We start from the raw sequence: 18,106 nt of genomic DNA, 5'->3' as shown, positions 1-18,106 counted from the left end.
ATGATATCTATATAAGTAGAAAAAGCAGCTATCTTATAATTAAGTTAATGAAGTATAGCTGATGGTCCATTCTCCCATTTTTTTCATATTAGAAGGAAGAAGTGCGTTAACTTTCTGAAGGCAGGCGTAAAATGCAGTAAACGTAGTTTCTTGGGTATCCACTTCCTCAACATTTTGTCGCTCGAGATATTGGTTTATTACCATAGCTTTATCAGTGTAAAGCAACTTCATTGATCTCTTGAGTTCTTCGTTCCCCGTCAATGTGACTCCAATGTCAACGGAGAATATCCAAACTAGCAGTGTTTGCCTTTGACTCTTTATGAGAGCATATCGACAGGAGTTTCCCTTAACGATGTTAATCAAAGACAGTACAACATCGTACTCCGGAGGAAATCTATATGCAACTCCATTGTGTTCAAGTTGTAGCCTCCATTTATACAGTTTATAGAGTGAGTCAGCAGTTATTTGACCCAAAACTGCTGTGCACTTTTTGCACGAAACCACATTATCATCTTCTCCCAATACCACATTCTTAAATGTGGCTGCAGTACCCTGGAAAAAGGAGTTTCCAATAAGAATTTCATTTTCTGATGGTTTCAGCGTCTCAAACTTTGAGTAAGAAGCAGATTTCTCTCCCTCAACATCTGGTTTATGACAATGCCAATAATCCATTAACTCGACCCAAAACTCGGAAGGCATGTTATTGAGAACTTGGCAGTTATCTTTACCTATAATTTGTTGCTTACAGTGGAGACATTCTATGGAGAAATCAGGGTCCAAGCGGAGTTCTTCTTTAGTCCATTTTCCATCTGGGAGCGACATAATAGAATAGTCATATTTTTTTGGAGGTTTGCTCCTTAGTTTCATTATGTATTCTAAATCGTAACCCCTATCCCTGAACTTGTAAGGAATGCCCACTTTTTCTTCAGCTTCTGCCGGGAGTGAAATGTCTTCTTCTTGACCTTCATCGCCGGATATGCTAAGCAATGTCCTCTTCAAGCTCTTCACTTTAATGCATTTCCAGCCTTCCACCACTACGGAAACGCTATTAATCCTTGGCAACCACTCTACTACATATTGTACCATCACTCCTGCATTTATCTCTTCTTTTGTTCTTCTGGCTCTTTTTTATTCCAATTTTAAGAACTTTTTATTGCACACCATTGCGAAATTCTTTATTCTTATGTTTATATTAAATAGGAAAATATACACAAATAGACAGCACTGAGATTAGTCCACGCGAGCCGTTTCAAGTGTTGGAGATCCATCACAGAGTCCAGATAAAAATACCATGTCTATCTTCAATGCTCTCAATTCAAACATCGAAGGTGAACAATATGAGGCGGAGGAGCATTCGAGAGAGCTGCAGATCGAACAGAGTTTTAAGACTTTGCAGGATGCTTTAATTGATCTAAAGAACAGAGATTTTCAAAAATCGGACAACAAATTTCAAGAGCTCTTCCAAATTGATGTCGTCAAGCCTGATAGGTGGGGGATGTACCGTAACTCCTCTCCGACTTTAGATAATCTGCGTTATCTATGTTATAGGAATAGAGGAATGTACTACCATTTATATTTAGAGAAGAATTATGAAAGCTTGAACTCACAAGAGTTGGTTAATTGTATTCTAAAAGTAGTCGAGAACTTGGTGGAATCCATTCAACACAGCGATGCAGATTTTGCAATTACAGATTTATTGGTTCGAATCTTCAAAAGCTTCAATAGTATCAAATTGGAGCGTTTGATTTCAGAGTATGAATTTACTAAAGAAGAAAACCTTTCCCTTTTATTGGGTCGTCACCGTAAGTTTATTTTGAGTGATTTGACTCTAATGATGAATAATTATATAGACCTCATGGACACGTTATTGGTTCCCAATTTATCAGATAAGACGATTTTTGAAAGATATCAATTAGACAAGTACAAAGATATCAAGCCGGAGGCGCTATCTTTTGGTCCAATTCTCTCGAGGATTTCAGAAATGAAAAGGCAAGATGAGGAAATAATGAAAGAATTGGATGTGTTTAATGTCACGTTGAATGAAGAATCTTGGGACGACGTTGCGAAAGCTTTGAAAAACTTACTGCCCAGCGTTAAAACTTCGTCTCTCATCGGTAGGAATATGGATCCATATAACGAAATTGAAGAACCCATTGAAGCCGTTAGGTTCAAATTATCGGAATCAATTAATAATACACCTTCTTTAGAAAAAGATTTTGAACAGCAAGAAGAAGAGCAAGATAAAGAGAGCACACAAGTGGAGGATAAGGATGGCAATTTAGTGCCATCAGAAACCCAAGTCAGCGAAGAATCCAGGCCTAACAAGAGGCCTGATGAACATGCAGATACTGCGAAGCCTTTACAAAGAAGTAGTAAGCGTTTTAAAGAGAGGGAGCAGGAAAACTCAAAAGAGCTTGTCATGGACGTTCATAAGAAATTTTTTGCTGAGTTCAACACGCTTTTGTCGTATGTCCATATGCAACCGCTCTGTGATTTTAACACATTCACCTCCAAATTCGTCACCGGCTATGACCCTGGTCAACCGGAGACATGCATTCCTTATGCTGATCTTTATGAGTGTTTAAGATCTTGGAACAGCAGGTATACTGATATTTTCAACCAAAATGACTATTTGTCTAGTGGTTCTAACGAAAATGAAGAGCTATTTCAACTAAATGCTCTTTTGAAATCCAATGCATTCGATGATAAAGACGGTTTTCCTAAATATTTGAGTGACCTGGATACTAGTCATGTCAAATCCTTTATTTCCGAAGTTAACGCAGGTAATCTTCATTTTCATCAAGTGCGTTTAAAATTGTTGTTTAAATTGCTTGGGACCTATGATGGAGGAAATGAAAGACGCCTTGTTATAGATTATCTTTGGGAACCTCAGCTCCTGAAAACAGTTTTATGGTTCGTTTTTGGAATTGAATCAAATATTTTTGCGTTTATTTACAAAAACAAACTACAATGTAAATATTTGGCTTTATCGATTTATGAACTGCTAGTTAATCATTTAGGAAATATTGTCGAAGAAATAACAAATAAACGGATTCAAGGACACAAGTCAGCAGATTTGAAAAGTCAAAGAAACAAAATTGAGAAAAGAATTAGGTCTTGGCACGAGTTGCTAGAAGAAATTGCTGAGGAAAAAGATACCAAACTGTACGTTCACTTTCAGTGGACTCATTACTGTTTCTTGCAGTATACGTGTGATATCGTTGATAATAGGCTCTCCGAAACGTTGACATCTTTAGAAAATACTATAGAAGTCTCAGACTCTTCTTTAGACGTCGCATATCCAAATTATCGTCATATACCGGCATTGAATTTAAACACAGTTCAATCACAAAAAAGAAAAATAAAAATAATACAAAATATAACGGTTGAAGATATTTCTGAAGACACAAGCTCTGACAATTATTCAGAAAATCATCTGGAGACGCTAGAGCGGGTTCTTTTGCATATACTATACCCTTCGATTAAAGAGCCATCTATCGATGAGGAGATGGTCTCCTTCATCTCCAACTCGCCATTCCTACTTAAAATTAGGCTGTGGGGCGTTCTCTTCTCATCATATGTTAAAAAATCTAGCCTACGAGATGTACAAAGGGTCTATTTCCATGTGCTTGACTTTATGAAGAGCGCTTTAACATCAGCCTTCTATAAGGAATCGAACCCTCATGCAAGGCATCAAATGCTATTGACTGTGCTAACAGCAATCGGTTATTTTTCTAGTCAACTGACCAAGATCCTGAGCCTGAATAGGTGGAAACATGATGACTTTGTGTTGGAGGACTTTATGTTTGAGAAATTATTGCAAACGTTTTTCTTCTTTTACACCGTACTTTTTTATGAAAGTTCTGCTGTTAATGACAGTTCTAGTAAGTCATTTTTCAAAAGAGCTTCAAGATCATCAGGAAAAATGAAAGATATAATAGTAGACCTGTCAACTCTAATGCTCTACTATTATAATATCCAGGCAAACAGTAGTACACCAGCAGAACAAGGCATTGAGACTACCGAATTAATTTGGTCTCTGCATACTGTTTTTGGATACTTCCATTTTTGCGATTCATCAAATGGTAAATTTTTGGATTTATCTGAAAAACTGTTATGTCAATTCATTAATAACGATTCATTTTTACAATTGAAACAAATACTGTGGTGTAGATATCATTACACTATAGCTAGTGATAATTTCAGCCCCGAGTTGCATGATACGAAAGCTGTAGAAATGGAAAAGATCCATTCTTTACCCCTGGGTACTTACCTTATCAAATTGCAATATCAAAACAAAAATCCTTACCTTTCATCATCCAAGACTACCTTGAAGCAGATTATGGATAATATCATAGAAAAAATTGGTGATCCATCGACCGTGGATAATCATATCATATCTAGAAACTCCTTTCTATTAAATGAATACTTGTCGAGGCCAATAACGGCAGACTTATTGAAAAATACATTTTCTGGTGACACGAGTATTTATTTAACTACGCCACATGATGAATTGCAACAAGGTATGACAGCTGGTCTGTTCTATGTATCCAGTTTACAGTCTTTGGGTTTGTATAAAATGAGGAAAAAGTCCATGCAAGCAAGACCTTCTGAGTTAGACTCCATTATCAGGATGCTAAAGAATGACATTATATACAGCACGAATCGTTTCGAAAGCTGGATACTACTTGGGAAGTGCTACACTTATATAGTTGAAGATGATTTAATTTGGACGTCAGATAAAATCACGGTTCCTGATAAAAAAGAAGTTATTGCTCTGACCCAAAGAAAAGCAATTCTGTGCTATTCAATGGCTATTTCCATTTATTATAGTAGGCCGGATCGAACTAACGATGATAAGAAGATCATACTAGAAGCGTTGGATGATTTAGGTTCTATGCTAATCAGCGGATATTATAAACCTATGAATAAGCTTTGCTTCAGTTGGAAAAGCTGTGTTGAAAACACAATGAGATTATCTGAGACTGGGGAGGTGATGATGGAAAAAACAAAGAAAATTACCACAATCTCAAATTTTAACATTGAGCAAAGTATATTTTTATGTTTCAATAGAGCGTGTTCTTTATCGAACAGCATCAAGTTGCAGGATGACGCATTCGCGTTAAACTGGTTTAGCTTTTACAGTCTCGCTAAATTCTTTTTCAAAACAGATGATGGGAATAATTGGAAATTAGTGGCGAGGTATATTATACAGAGTTGTCAGATAGCAAACGAGTCATCTCCTGCTAAAGATCCGATCGTAGAACCGCATTACTTATTGGTTAACGCCAGTTACAAATGGACAAAGAAAGGCATCATAAATATTAATGAAGCTCTAGCCCTATTATCAAAAGACAACCAATTTTTCCAAGAGCATGAGGGGTTTTGGGTTAACGATGAAGGACTCGCTGGGGACTACCAAGAAAAAGTATTTTTTGACAAGATTATGAAACTACTTCATCACCTATTATCGGTTGATAAAAAAAAATGGCAGCACAGGCCTCGTTACAGAATTGCGCGGATATTGTTTGATGATCTTGGTGACGTGAATGCTGCTTTGAAAGAAATGGATAGCTTAATATCCGCGAAAAGTGTGAACAAAAACTTGGTTAACATATGGAAGCCAGATTTTGAAAGACCAGGGAAGCATTTTATCTATACATATCAGTATTTGGTTTTGTATTTGAACTTACTTTTCGCCATAAAGGATTTCAACACGACTGGTCTCGTTATAAAGAAACTAAGGCGTTTCGGTTCTGGAACAGTGAACATAAACGAACTGTTAGAACGTGCCATTGGTGTATATACGCAAAGTGCTAAGGGAAAATTACAATTACAAAACAAGAGTTATGTCGAGCAGATCCTTCCGACGCTCAACTACCAGAACTTTTTGAAAATCAGTGAACAACTAAACCAGGTTTTTGACCAAAGCAAGTATCCCGAAGATATATCATCTGGACTGAAACTTGCATTCCAGCTGAAGAAGGGACATAGTGGGATTGCCTTCGACAGTGTATGTCTAGGCATATATTTCGAGTATCTCTATTACCCCTTAGCCCATCAGGACCAGTCCCTTACAAATGAAAACGATGAGAGTAGTCCAGCACCACCATCTTCAGGTTCTGTGACTTCAAAGAACACTCCAGACTCTACTTCTAAGCCAAGTGTTGTGAAGAAACGAGTGACTAAGAAGGAAGTCTTTGATAGAATCAGACTTTTGGTAGACAAGATCACGTGAATTTTATGTGTTTGCTTGCAGAGGTGCACGGATGTGGTGATGACCGTGTTTTGAAAGATGTGTGCCCTAGTGGTTAAGTTGAGTCGATGGATTGAACGAAAAAAGTGTATAAGGAATATGTAAGTATTACAAGTGGTAATAGACATTTATTAAAGTCAATCTTTCTTGCTGCGCATTCAGGATTGTTTTAGGAAAGCACTGCTAGTATCACTATTCAAATAATAAAAAAAATGTCCACTAAAGTTGTTAATGTTGCCGTTATCGGTGCCGGTGTCGTTGGTTCATCTTTTTTGGATCAATTGTTGGCCATGAAGTCTAGCATTACTTATAACTTGGTTCTTTTGGGTGAAGCTGAACGTTCGTTGATTTCTAAGGACTTTTCTCCATTGAACGTTGGCTCTGACTGGAAGGCTGCTTTGGCTGCTGCCACCGACAAGACATTGCCATTGGACGATTTGATTGCCCATTTGAAGACTTCCCCTAAGCCAGTCATTTTGGTAGATAACACTTCTAGTGCTTACATTGCTGGTTTTTACACCAAGTTTGTCGAAAATGGTATTTCTATTGCTACTCCAAACAAGAAGGCCTTTTCCTCCGATTTGGCTACCTGGAAGGCTCTTTTCTCAAATAAGCCAACCAACGGTTTGGTCTACCATGAAGCCACTGTCGGTGCTGGTTTGCCTATTATTAGTTTTTTGAAAGAAATCATTCAAACTGGCGACGAAGTTGAAAAAATCGAAGGTATCTTCTCTGGTACTTTATCCTACATTTTCAACGAATTCTCCACTAGTGAAGCCAACGACATCAAATTTTCTGACGTTGTCAAGGTTGCTAAGAATTTAGGTTACACGGAACCAGACCCAAGAGATGATTTAAATGGGTTGGACGTTGCCAGAAAGGTTACCATTGTTGGTAGAATATCTGGTGTTGAGGTGGAATCACCAACTTCCTTTCCAGTCCAGTCTTTGATCCCAAAGCCATTGGAATCTATTGAATCCGCTGATGAATTTTTGGAAAAGTTATCTGATTATGACAAAGATTTGACTCAATTGAAGAAAGAGGCCGCAACTGAAAACAAGGTATTGAGATTTATTGGTAAAGTTGATGTTGCCACCAAATCTGTTTCTGTGGGAATTGAAAAGTATGACTATTCTCACCCATTCGCTTCATTGAAGGGCTCTGACAATGTTATTTCTATCAAAACTAAGCGTTACACCAATCCTGTTGTCATTCAAGGTGCCGGTGCAGGCGCTGCTGTTACTGCCGCCGGTGTCTTGGGTGATGTAATCAAGATTGCTCAAAGACTTTAGGTTAGTAAATGAATATATAAGTATGTATGTATATTTATTAATAAATAGATAACACTATACCTGACCATCCATTTGTGAATATTATTTGCTGCGTGAGACCTATCTCATGTTAGAATATGCTCAGTCCTCTACAATTTTCCCGCTAACCCACATCTCTTTCGCATCTAAAAAGATTGATCTTAATTTCTGGTAGTCTAAACAAGTTGATTTGAAATCTAAAATCACTTTCTGAGCGTCTAATGAGGGGCTTGTAGAGGAGTGAATTTTACCGACTATGTTTCCTGGATTTACTCTGGATATGTAAACGTTGTTAGGGGCTAAAAATAGACAGCCGTTTTCTCTCAGTTCTGCAACGTAAGCACCGGTGTGGTGGATATATTGAACATATTTGAACTGTGGTTTACCCCATGAATACATGATATCAAACTCTATATCCTGGCTCTGTAAAAATTTGGATGCTCTGTTGTCTAATAAAAATCCGGATGCCTTTAGAAGATAAACATGATAATAAAATTTACTTCTGGCAAAAAGTTCTCTATCTTTGAATTCAGGATCTTCCCAAGGATTAATAGCTAACTTAATCTCAACAAAAGAATGGAATGGGTTAACTGACGGAATCGTACAAAGTTCCTCCCAAGGAATTTCAATCATTTTCAAACCGTACCTTTCACACAATCTGGACCAGTTCCCAACTAAATCATCAATCAGTTTAGGGGTCGTCGTCAACCATTCCAATCTGATATGGAAACAATGATCCGGATTGTGAACCCTATCATAATGCACAGTACATGATTCTTGCTTTGAGGATTTGCCAGCGGGATCGACATCAATAACGAGAGAATTACTCAGCATTAAAATCGGACGTGACGGTTCTTTAGTGTCAGTAACCGATGCGCTGGAAGCACTCATAGCAGGTACTACCGTAGAGAACGGTGTGATACCTCCCGGGTCATTTGAGCTGCCGGTAGATGCTTTCCTCAACATTTGTTTCGCATCGGACGACGTAGAGCGATGAGAACTTGTTTTTTCCAGCCTGTTAGTGTCCATTACGTATTCAGGTGAGAATTGATAGAAATAATGTCCGTCTAAAAAACTGTGTTTATTCAAAACGTGAACGAATAATCCTTCTTTCATTATTTTTTGTCCGTATTTGATCGCATCCTCTCGTGTATCAATATCAGAGTAGTTTCTTATCAACCAGTTAACCATCTCTGAACCCACAAAGCACTTTTCATGCTTTTTCCAGTGCCATTTTCTGTTAACCAATGTTATTCGGTTTTCACCATGTTGAATTTGATACGCTAACTTCGATAATTCTACGTTTTTATTCAAAAGGTTACTGTCGTTGACAAAAATGGAATCTTTGAAATTTATAGCAGAACTTTCTAGAGATGTTTGTTGTTCATTGATGAAATTGTAGAGTGGACCTGTGTAGAATATAACTTCAGGCTGTATTTCTTCTCTCTTACTCTTTTTTATTCGCTTTTCTTTTTCCGTTCTTAGTCTTGCCCTGGTAATTGAGCCAATTAATCTCCGCAACCCTTCAACTCGAATTTCTTCAGGGTTCAAGGTTTCATTCTTGCCATTGATTACCATGGAATAAGTATTTGGAGGAATATCTGTTGGCAACACCACATATTTAGCCCTAAATCCGTGCCATTTCCTGTCAATTAAGTAATCGCCATAACCTGCCAGAACCTGGTCAATTTGGTTCCAATTTAAAGATTCTCTTTTAACATGCAGTGGGTCAATCATTGCATCACGGAATGAACTCTCATACCTCGTCTTAACTAATGGAATGTAGCTAGGAACTTGATCAAAGAAGCTCGTTTCGTCCTTCCTCAAGTATCTCTCAACATCAATAATGCCACCCGATCCGCATGTTATTCTATGGATTTCAGAGTCGATCATTAGATAAAGCTTGAAGGTACTGTATTTATTGAAGTCCAAGTACTTATTGACCACCGTTTCACTTTCGTCATTTTCCCTGGATAATTCTATTTTCTCTACCTGCTCACCCACGCAGATCTGAAAACCAGTTAACAATCGCATATAAATCATATCGGCCAGTAGATCTTTGTAAGTTTGATTATATTGTTCTCGATCGGTGTTCAAAGTCACTGAATGGTTTCTAAAAATGAAATTCCTTTCAAAATCGTCCTTAGAAGGGAAATCAGAAATTGTAATTGGTAATTCTGCTGGAGTCGTGAAAGATCTCCACTTACTATACTTTTTGGCGACATATTTTGGCCATACATCTTTCCAACGAATAGGCAAGAATTCGTTGGCAAACTCGTTACTGACAGGAATTGAAGGGCTTTTTATATCCAACCAAGTTTCATTTATAGGATGCCTAAAGAAGCTGTAAGTGTTCGCACTGCCAGATTTTAATTTTTGGCCCTCCGTAATGAACGCAACTTTGTCGGACATAGTGGAAAATTTTGAGGACGTTCTGGTATGCGATGAACCTAAATATGAAGAGGGTGAGCCACCTATGGTTTCCTTATCATGCAACCCAAAAATGGACAGGTTTTTCTTGATTATTAGATTTCCACGATTATTCATAATGTTATCATCCATGAGGCCCTTATTTTGTAACCGTATGCTACCTATCTTACTATCAGACGATTGCAGTGCTGACGTATTAGCATCCATAAGCAAGCTATTTGAATCATCTTTAACTATTGCAGCTTTCAATTCCTTATTTTTATTTACGTCCATATTGGAAATAAATTTTGTTATAACTCTTTGAGTAAAATCTTTTAATGAATTTCTTTTACTTAGTCCTTTTAGCGAATCCAGCGCTAAAGATGTATTTTGATTATCAGTAGATCTCACAGAGACCAGTGAGTCATTCATTTCGACATTGTCGTGGTAAGAAGTGATAGAAGCGCTAATTTTATCATTTCTAGTATTAAGGTCATCGTAAGTAGACGCATCTATCGTTTTTATTGATAAATCTGGTATTACGTTTGGTTTTTGAACGTCTTTTATGACTGGAATGGCAAATTTTGGAGCCTTCCAGATAAATTTAGTATTGCCGTGTGTAGTTGTTGCTGTTGCCGGAATTCTATGCGCTTTTACAATAACATCATCTTCAAACACGGTATCAAACTTCGAATTTAACTTGTTAGAGAGTTTCTTATTAGAGTTAACGGGTAAAATTTCTACCTGGAAGACATTCCCGTCATAGTCATTCATAAATTGTGATAGCGATTTAACTTTCTTGTTCGGTTGTAGATATCCAACATCTACTTCCTGAATAAGCTCATTTTCTGTAATCCCCATCATTTGTAAATCATAAATTTTACATCTTGGGGTCCATTCTGATTTACCCTTTTTCGCATGATCGTTCCAAAAGAAAACGCTTAACCAAAGCGGTACGCAATGATGAAGTTTGTTCTCGAAGTCTCGGTACCTAAAGAGAGGTACAATGTGTAATGGAGCCTTTGAAAGACAAATTAAATCCATGGTCATTTCAAGAGATAATAACTTTTTCCCTGTTAACCTTAATAAACTGTAATCTACATCAAATAACCCCGATCCAGGCGAGATTATCATCACGTGTGTAGTGGTATGTCTTAGATCTAATTGTTTAAAAGGATCAGTTAGGATTGTCGTTGCGAAATTGACCAATTCAAGAAAGTTCGATTTAATTACGGGTGAAAATCTTCCATTAGCTATACTATAACCCTTATCCGTTTCCTTATTTAATAAATCCTTCCTAATTTCCATAAATTCCTTCCTTAGAGTTTCCATAATATCAACCCAATGGATAATACTGACTTGGTCCACAACTATTCTGAAGTAATCTTGTGAATTCTTCAAAGATTCGCCAGGCTTCAATTCCTTAAAAGAAGTATCAGATAAATCCATTGATATAGCGAATGCTATTGTAATAGTATGGTGAGTATCTATATCTTTCCATTTTTTGAAAATCTTCGGGAAAAATGAATTGACCATCTTCTGAAATAATTGCTCACCGGTTTCTTCAAAATTCCACATTTCATCAGTGATCTGAATTAAGAAAATGAGCCTAGCAGATTCGGATCTGAAAATTATTCTTGTTTGTTCGGCGATATACCCAGAGAAAATTTTCTTACCATTTCGGTAAATTCCCTTAATTGTACCTCTGATAGAGTCTAGAAATGCTAGTCTTTGGTTCATAAATACACATGTGTCAACCAGTTTAGAGGATAAAATCCACATATCCCCTCTATTTAATAGGCAGTCCTTGATATTGAACTCCACCACGTCCGCCTGTAAGTCTGTTTTATCTGGCTTCAATTTTATCCATATTCTAGATCTGGAAGGCAAATCTAGTAGGGTTTGTAACTGGCCTGAAAGTACGGAAACATTGGACGTCTTTGCCCTTCTCTTGGTCTCTTGGTCAAAATCTTTGGCAATAAAATAAACTTTCTTGTCTTTGTTTGATTGAGATGGACTATTATGATAAGTTTTCAATTCTACCAAATTTCCTGGCTTTATATCTGGAAATTCGATCAGGTTTAACATTACTAAGTTCTCTGAAAATCGAGATTCATGATAGCCAAGTTCAGCTTGGTGTGTTCTTATTTTCAGTCCTGAAGTGTGATGGCGATGAGGCTGTTCTCCATTATCGTAGTTGTTATCATCATTATTGATATTATCATTGTTTTTGTTATCCGAGATGGGGTTTCTATTGGAGGTCCTTTGTTGAAGGCTCAATTGGTCTTTTCTTGCTCTTAAATTTTTATTTGAACCCACTATCAAATTACCCGATGATAAGGATATGCTATTTGCATGAGTAGTGTTGCTAGTCCTTGGAGTTTGTGAATTGATGGAAGAAATTGGCCTTTGTTTCTTTCCGTGCAACCTAGCGAACATTATTCTGGGAATTTTACTTGCCAGCACCGGAGGTTTATGTTTGTTTATTAAATCACATTAGAAATTGTTCACATTGACTACTATCTAAAACAATAATGACTTGCATTGATAGAGTCCAAATTATCACGTGATCTGGCTGTTCAGCGTACAGTTTCCGTACTCAGTGATATTTTAATTGGGATTAGTAATTCAAAGAGCTGCGTGAGTTAGTGGAGTGCCAATTGAAGAAATTTGCCCATCAAAAGACTAGTAGTCTGGATTTTCCCAAGTTCAAAAGGTCTTGTAGATTTAAAGTATATTTGCCTCGAACAAAGGGCAAAAAGGGCTAAGAATTCATCACTTGTCTATTATTGCTTATTCGCGACGTCATGGAGAGAAGAATAATAGCAGAAGCTCTACATAGTTTCCCGAGACTAATTTGAGAAACTGCTGTATCTTTGTTTACTTTCACCTTTTCATCTTTTGTTTCTTGAATAACAAGAATGTAATAGAAAAGATAAAATTGGGAAAAAAATATTAAATACCTCATACTGTTTCCCCTTAATGTGCTTGTCTGACTAAGCACCCGACATACCTTACATTAATCTTTCTCATCTCATGTATTTCAATGCCTTCCAAAGTCATCTTAAAGTATTCGTAGCTAACTGTCTTGTAAAGTTTTTAATTAGCCGCCAAATGTAAACTGTCTTATATTTGTACTATTATTGTCACTAGGTACGTAAAGCAGATTCTACCCGGTGCCCTGTATACGCATATATATATGTATGTAAATATACATACTATGAAAAAGTATCAAAATTACACGAGCAAACCATAGAATGTGGAGTGTCCCTGTTCATACTATAAGCGGGCTCAATAATATACTCAATCCTTAACGACAGATTGTGGCGAATACTCTAATCTTATAAAAAAACATTCTTTTATCTCAATCCGGGTAATGATAGTTATTGACCACGTGATATTTTATGAAGATAATTTCATCACGTGCAGTTTCTTGGTTAGTTTACAATGCCACAATTACCACCACACAGAAGCAAGAATAGCCTAATAACTAAGAGAAGTTGGAAAATTTGAGTCATGGAGATGCGACGAATTACTGGTTGCTGCAAACCGTTATATAAACTGTTGGAAGATGGCAGTTCCGAGTGTAAAGTTAGACTAGGATGTTAAAAGGTCCTCTTGCTCGTCAAATTTCTTCGTTCTATTAATTTATTTTTTTAACGAAGCAATAGTAAAGGGAAAGGGAACCAGAGAAAGAAAATATTGACGAATGACTGCTTCAAATTTCTTGACACTCCCACATTTATTGGCGCAGTATTCCTCGAGTGCTTCCCTAAATAAAGTGTTCTACACTACTAGCACGAAGAATAGTCATTCATCCTTCGAAGGGCTAGAATCTGCAGTGACAGATGCTACTCACCTGTTGAATAATCAGGATCCATTGAATAGCATTAAGGATCAACTTTCCAGTGACACTTTAACTACAATCTTTACAGACGAAATCACCTTGGTTAAATCCATTCACCATTTATATTCTCTTCCTAATGAACTTCCATTGGTGATTGTAGTGGATTTGAATTTGCAAGATTATTCCGTGATTCCTGCATTGAAAGATCTTTCTTTCCCCATTTTAATATCTTCTGATTTGCAAACTGCGGTTTCAAATACAGCCTCTTCTTACAGGATTGCTACAAGTACTCTTACTCCGGTTTTCCATTTCATTAACTTGGAAAAAATTGGTACCAGTACTGCTATCGAACAAGACATCGACGTTCCAACCTTGGAGGTTGCTAACGAAAGAACTGAAGAAGCGTCGTTAGATGATACTGTTCTATTGACAAATTTCGAATTAGTGAAAGGCAAAGATTCACCTAACACTGTTATCGTTAACTTGTCACCATATGACGCAGAATTTAGCAACGTATTGCCTTCAAATGCAGCTTTGATCAAAATTAAAGCATACAGACCATGGAATTTTTCCAAGTTCTTGGAAATATTGCCATCTACTGTTACCAAAATCGCTATTTTACAGGGTGTCTCTAAAAAATCACAATCAAACGAATTTCAACCATTCCTTCTAGACTTCTTCAGTAATTTTAATGAATTGGTGTCCAAGAATATAGACCAGGTAGTACTAAGTAGTGTTGGTATTGTAGATGATTATCAAAATGTTATTAACACAGCAGTATCCAACATTAACAAGAAGGAACCTGATACTAACCTATTTTTGGGCAAACCCAATGAAAAGACTGACGAACAAGCTGAAATTACTGAGCTAATTTCTTCTGTTAACAAAGTTTTGAACCTAGAGGATGCCTACATCAAAGTGCTAAAGCAATTATTCTCTTCAAATTTGCAGATCTTGAATCAATTTTCTAGTGAAACAATTGAGCCAAAAAATCCGGAATTTGGTTTTGGACGCTTTTTGAAACAAGAAAGTCAACGTGAGGAACTGATCGAACTAGCAAAGTCTTCTCTTGATCCAAGCCTGTACCTTTCTGAAGACGCAAACAAAATCGTTCAGTTATTATCTAAATGGTTGTCATTTCATGGGGTTGATCTTGATGAAGCTCAATTGCAAGAAGCCAATTCCACAGGTTTGGAAATATTTGAATTATTAGAGTCCAACCAAAATTCCAGTACTGCCTTAAAATTCTTAAAGATTGCTCCGACAAGCGATTCTTTTATCTTCAAATCGAGCTGGCTGATCGGTTCAGATGCCTGGTCTTATGATTTAGGTCATTCAGGTATCCAACAGGTTTTATCCTCTCGTAAAAACATTAATGTGCTGTTGATCGATTCAGAACCGTATGACCATAGAAAGCAAAACCAAGATAGAAAGAAAGATGTTGGTTTATATGCCATGAATTATTACAACGCATATGTTGCATCCGTCGCCGTCTATGCTTCATACACCCAATTATTGACAGCAATTATAGAGGCCTCCAAATATAATGGACCTTCTATTGTCTTGGCCTATTTGCCATACAATTCAGAAACTGATACTCCACTAGAAGTTTTGAAAGAGACCAAAATCGCTGTTGAATCTGGTTACTGGCCATTGTATAGGTTTAACCCAGTTTATGATGATCCTTCTACGGATAGGGAGGCATTTAGTTTGGATTCTTCAGTTATTAGAAAGCAATTACAAGATTTCTTAGATCGTGAAAATAAGCTAACTCTATTAACCAGAAAGGATCCCTCTTTATCAAATAATCTGAAGCAATCCGCTGGTGATGCATTAACAAGAAAACAGGAAAAGAGAAGTAAGGCTGCATTTGATCAGCTTTTAGAGGGTTTATCAGGACCGCCATTACACATCTATTACGCTTCAGATGGTGGCAATGCTGCAAACTTAGCAAAGAGACTGGGCGCAAGAGCCTCCGCAAGAGGTTTGAAAGCTACCGTGCTATCCATGGATGATATCATTTTAGAAGAGCTACCTGGCGAGGAGAACGTGGTTTTCGTCACTTCCACTGCCGGACAAGGTGAATTTCCACAGGACGGTAAATCTTTCTGGGAAGCTCTTAAGAATGACGCCGCCTTAGATTTAGCTACTTTGAACGTTGCTGTTTTCGGTTTGGGTGATTCTGAGTATTGGCCACGTAAAGAAGACAAACACTATTTTAACAAACCTTCGCAAGATTTGTATAAGCGCTTAGAACTACTTAGTGCCAAGGCCTTGGTTCCTTTAGGTTTGGGTGATGATCAGGATGCCGATGGTTTCCAAACTGTTTATTCTGAATGGGAACCTAAGCTATGGGAAGCTCTTGGCGTTTCTGGTGCTGCTGTCGAAGCTGAGCCAGAACCGGTTACCAACGAAGATATCAAGAGAGATTCTAATTTCTTGAGGGGCACCATCAGTGAGAATTTAAAAGATACATCATCAGGCGGTGTTACACATGCTAATGAACAATTAATGAAATTCCACGGTATTTATACCCAAGACGATCGTGATATACGAGAGATACGTAAATCGCAGGGTTTAGAACCATACTACATGTTCATGGCAAGAGCCCGTCTGCCTGGTGGTAAGACCACCCCACAACAGTGGCTTGCTCTAGATCATTTATCTGATACTTCTGGTAATGGTACTTTGAAATTGACCACAAGAGCAACCTTCCAAATTCATGGTGTTTTAAAGAAGAACTTGAAACATACTTTGAGAGGGATGAATGCAGTTCTTATGGACACTTTAGCCGCTGCAGGTGATGTGAACAGAAATGTTATGGTCTCGGCCTTACCAACCAACGCCAAGGTTCACAAACAAATTGCCGACATGGGAAGAATAATTTCTGAACATTTCTTACCAAAGACCACTGCATATCATGAAGTTTGGTTAGAAGGCCCAGAAGAGCAAGACGATAACCCATCATGGCCATCTATCTTTGAAAATAGAAAGGATGGTCCAAGGAAGAAGAAGACCTTAGTCAGCGGTAATGCTTTAGTTGACATTGAACCAATCTACGGTCCAACTTACTTGCCAAGGAAGTTCAAGTTTAATATTGCAGTTCCTCCATATAACGATGTTGATGTCTTGTCTATTGATGTAGGTTTGGTTGCGATAGTTGACCCAGAAACTCAAATTGTAGAGGGTTATAATGTTTTCGTTGGCGGTGGTATGGGTACCACACATAACAATAAGAAGACCTATCCAAGGTTAGCATCGTGTTTAGGTTTTGTCAAAACTGAAGAAATCATTCCACCATTGGAAGGTGTTGTTATTGTACAAAGAGATCATGGTGATCGTAAAGACCGTAAACATGCTCGTTTAAAGTACACTGTAGACGATATGGGTGTGGAAGGTTTCAAGCAAAAAGTGGAAGAATACTGGGGTAAGAAATTTGAACCTGAAAGACCGTTCGAGTTTAAATCCAATATCGACTACTTTGGATGGATTAAAGATGAAACTGGATTGAATCACTTCACAGCATTTATCGAGAATGGTAGAGTTGAAGATACACCAGATTTACCCCAGAAGACAGGTATTAAAAAAGTTGCTGAATATATGCTTAAGACTAATTCCGGTCATTTCAGATTGACTGGTAACCAACATTTGGTTGTCTCTAATATTACGGATGAACATATCGGTGAAATCAAATCTATTTTGAAGGCTTACAAGTTGGATAACACTGACTTTAGTGGCTTAAGATTATCTTCGTCTTCATGTGTTGGTTTGCCAACATGTGGTTTAGCATTTGCTGAATCTGAACGTTTCCTACCTGGTATCATTACTCAATTGGAAGACTGTTTAGAAGAATATGGTCTACGCCACGATTCTATTATTATGAGAATGACTGGTTGCCCCAACGGTTGTGCTCGTCCATGGCTAGGTGAATTGGCTCTTATTGGTAAGGCTCCACACACTTACAACTTAATGCTTGGTGGTGGTTACCTTGGCCAAAGACTGAACAAGTTATATAAGGCCAATTTAAAGGATGAAGAAATTGTTGATTTCATCAAACCACTATTTAAAAGGTACGCTTTGGAAAGAAATGAAGATGAACACTTTGGTGACTTCTGCATAAGAGCAGGCATCATCAAACCAACTACGGAAGGTAAGTACTTCCATGAAGATGTCTCTGAAGATGCCTTTTAAAGGTAGCCTAAGGTAGACTAGAACTGTTATCAAGTTTCATTCCCCACATATTTATTTATTTTTCTCCTCAATTGAATATAACTTTTCATATAT

At 37.4% G+C, this 18,106-nt stretch overlaps 5 protein-coding genes across 5 annotated transcripts; 3 read left to right on the top strand and 2 right to left on the bottom strand.

The window, feature by feature from the left end:
- Positions 1-39: 39 nt before the first annotated feature.
- IPA1 (putative polyadenylation protein) lies at positions 40-1,086 on the bottom strand (the record flags this gene model as incomplete). Its single annotated transcript, XM_056229191.1, has 1 exon — positions 40-1,086. One exon carries the CDS (start codon positions 1,084-1,086, stop codon positions 40-42), a length of 1,047 nt encoding a protein of 348 aa, XP_056083234.1.
- A 205-nt stretch (positions 1,087-1,291) lies between these two features.
- On the top strand, positions 1,292-6,238 carry HIR3 (Hir3p; the record flags this gene model as incomplete). Its single annotated transcript, XM_056229190.1, has 1 exon — positions 1,292-6,238. One exon carries the CDS (start codon positions 1,292-1,294, stop codon positions 6,236-6,238), a length of 4,947 nt encoding a protein of 1,648 aa, XP_056083233.1.
- Positions 6,239-6,468: 230 nt separating this feature from the next.
- Positions 6,469-7,548, top strand: HOM6 (homoserine dehydrogenase; the record flags this gene model as incomplete). The annotated part of the gene is made up of 1 exon (XM_056229189.1): positions 6,469-7,548. The coding sequence occupies one exon, from the start codon at positions 6,469-6,471 to the stop codon at positions 7,546-7,548; it is 1,080 nt and encodes a 359-aa protein (XP_056083232.1).
- Positions 7,549-7,668: 120 nt separating this feature from the next.
- Positions 7,669-12,414, bottom strand: IML1 (GTPase-activating protein IML1; the record flags this gene model as incomplete). Its single annotated transcript, XM_056229188.1, has 1 exon — positions 7,669-12,414. One exon carries the CDS (start codon positions 12,412-12,414, stop codon positions 7,669-7,671), a length of 4,746 nt encoding a protein of 1,581 aa, XP_056083231.1.
- Positions 12,415-13,684: 1,270 nt separating this feature from the next.
- MET5 (sulfite reductase (NADPH) subunit beta) lies at positions 13,685-18,013 on the top strand (the record flags this gene model as incomplete). The annotated part of the gene is made up of 1 exon (XM_056229187.1): positions 13,685-18,013. One exon carries the CDS (start codon positions 13,685-13,687, stop codon positions 18,011-18,013), a length of 4,329 nt encoding a protein of 1,442 aa, XP_056083230.1.
- Between the last annotated feature and the right edge of the window lie 93 nt (positions 18,014-18,106).

This window comes from Saccharomyces kudriavzevii (genome assembly GCF_947243775.1).
Source record: "Saccharomyces kudriavzevii IFO 1802 strain IFO1802 genome assembly, chromosome: 10".
Taxonomy (NCBI): Eukaryota; Fungi; Ascomycota; class Saccharomycetes; order Saccharomycetales; family Saccharomycetaceae; genus Saccharomyces; species Saccharomyces kudriavzevii.
Note: the sequence above shows the minus strand (reverse complement) of the source record. Positions and strands in the feature narration are given on the sequence as shown.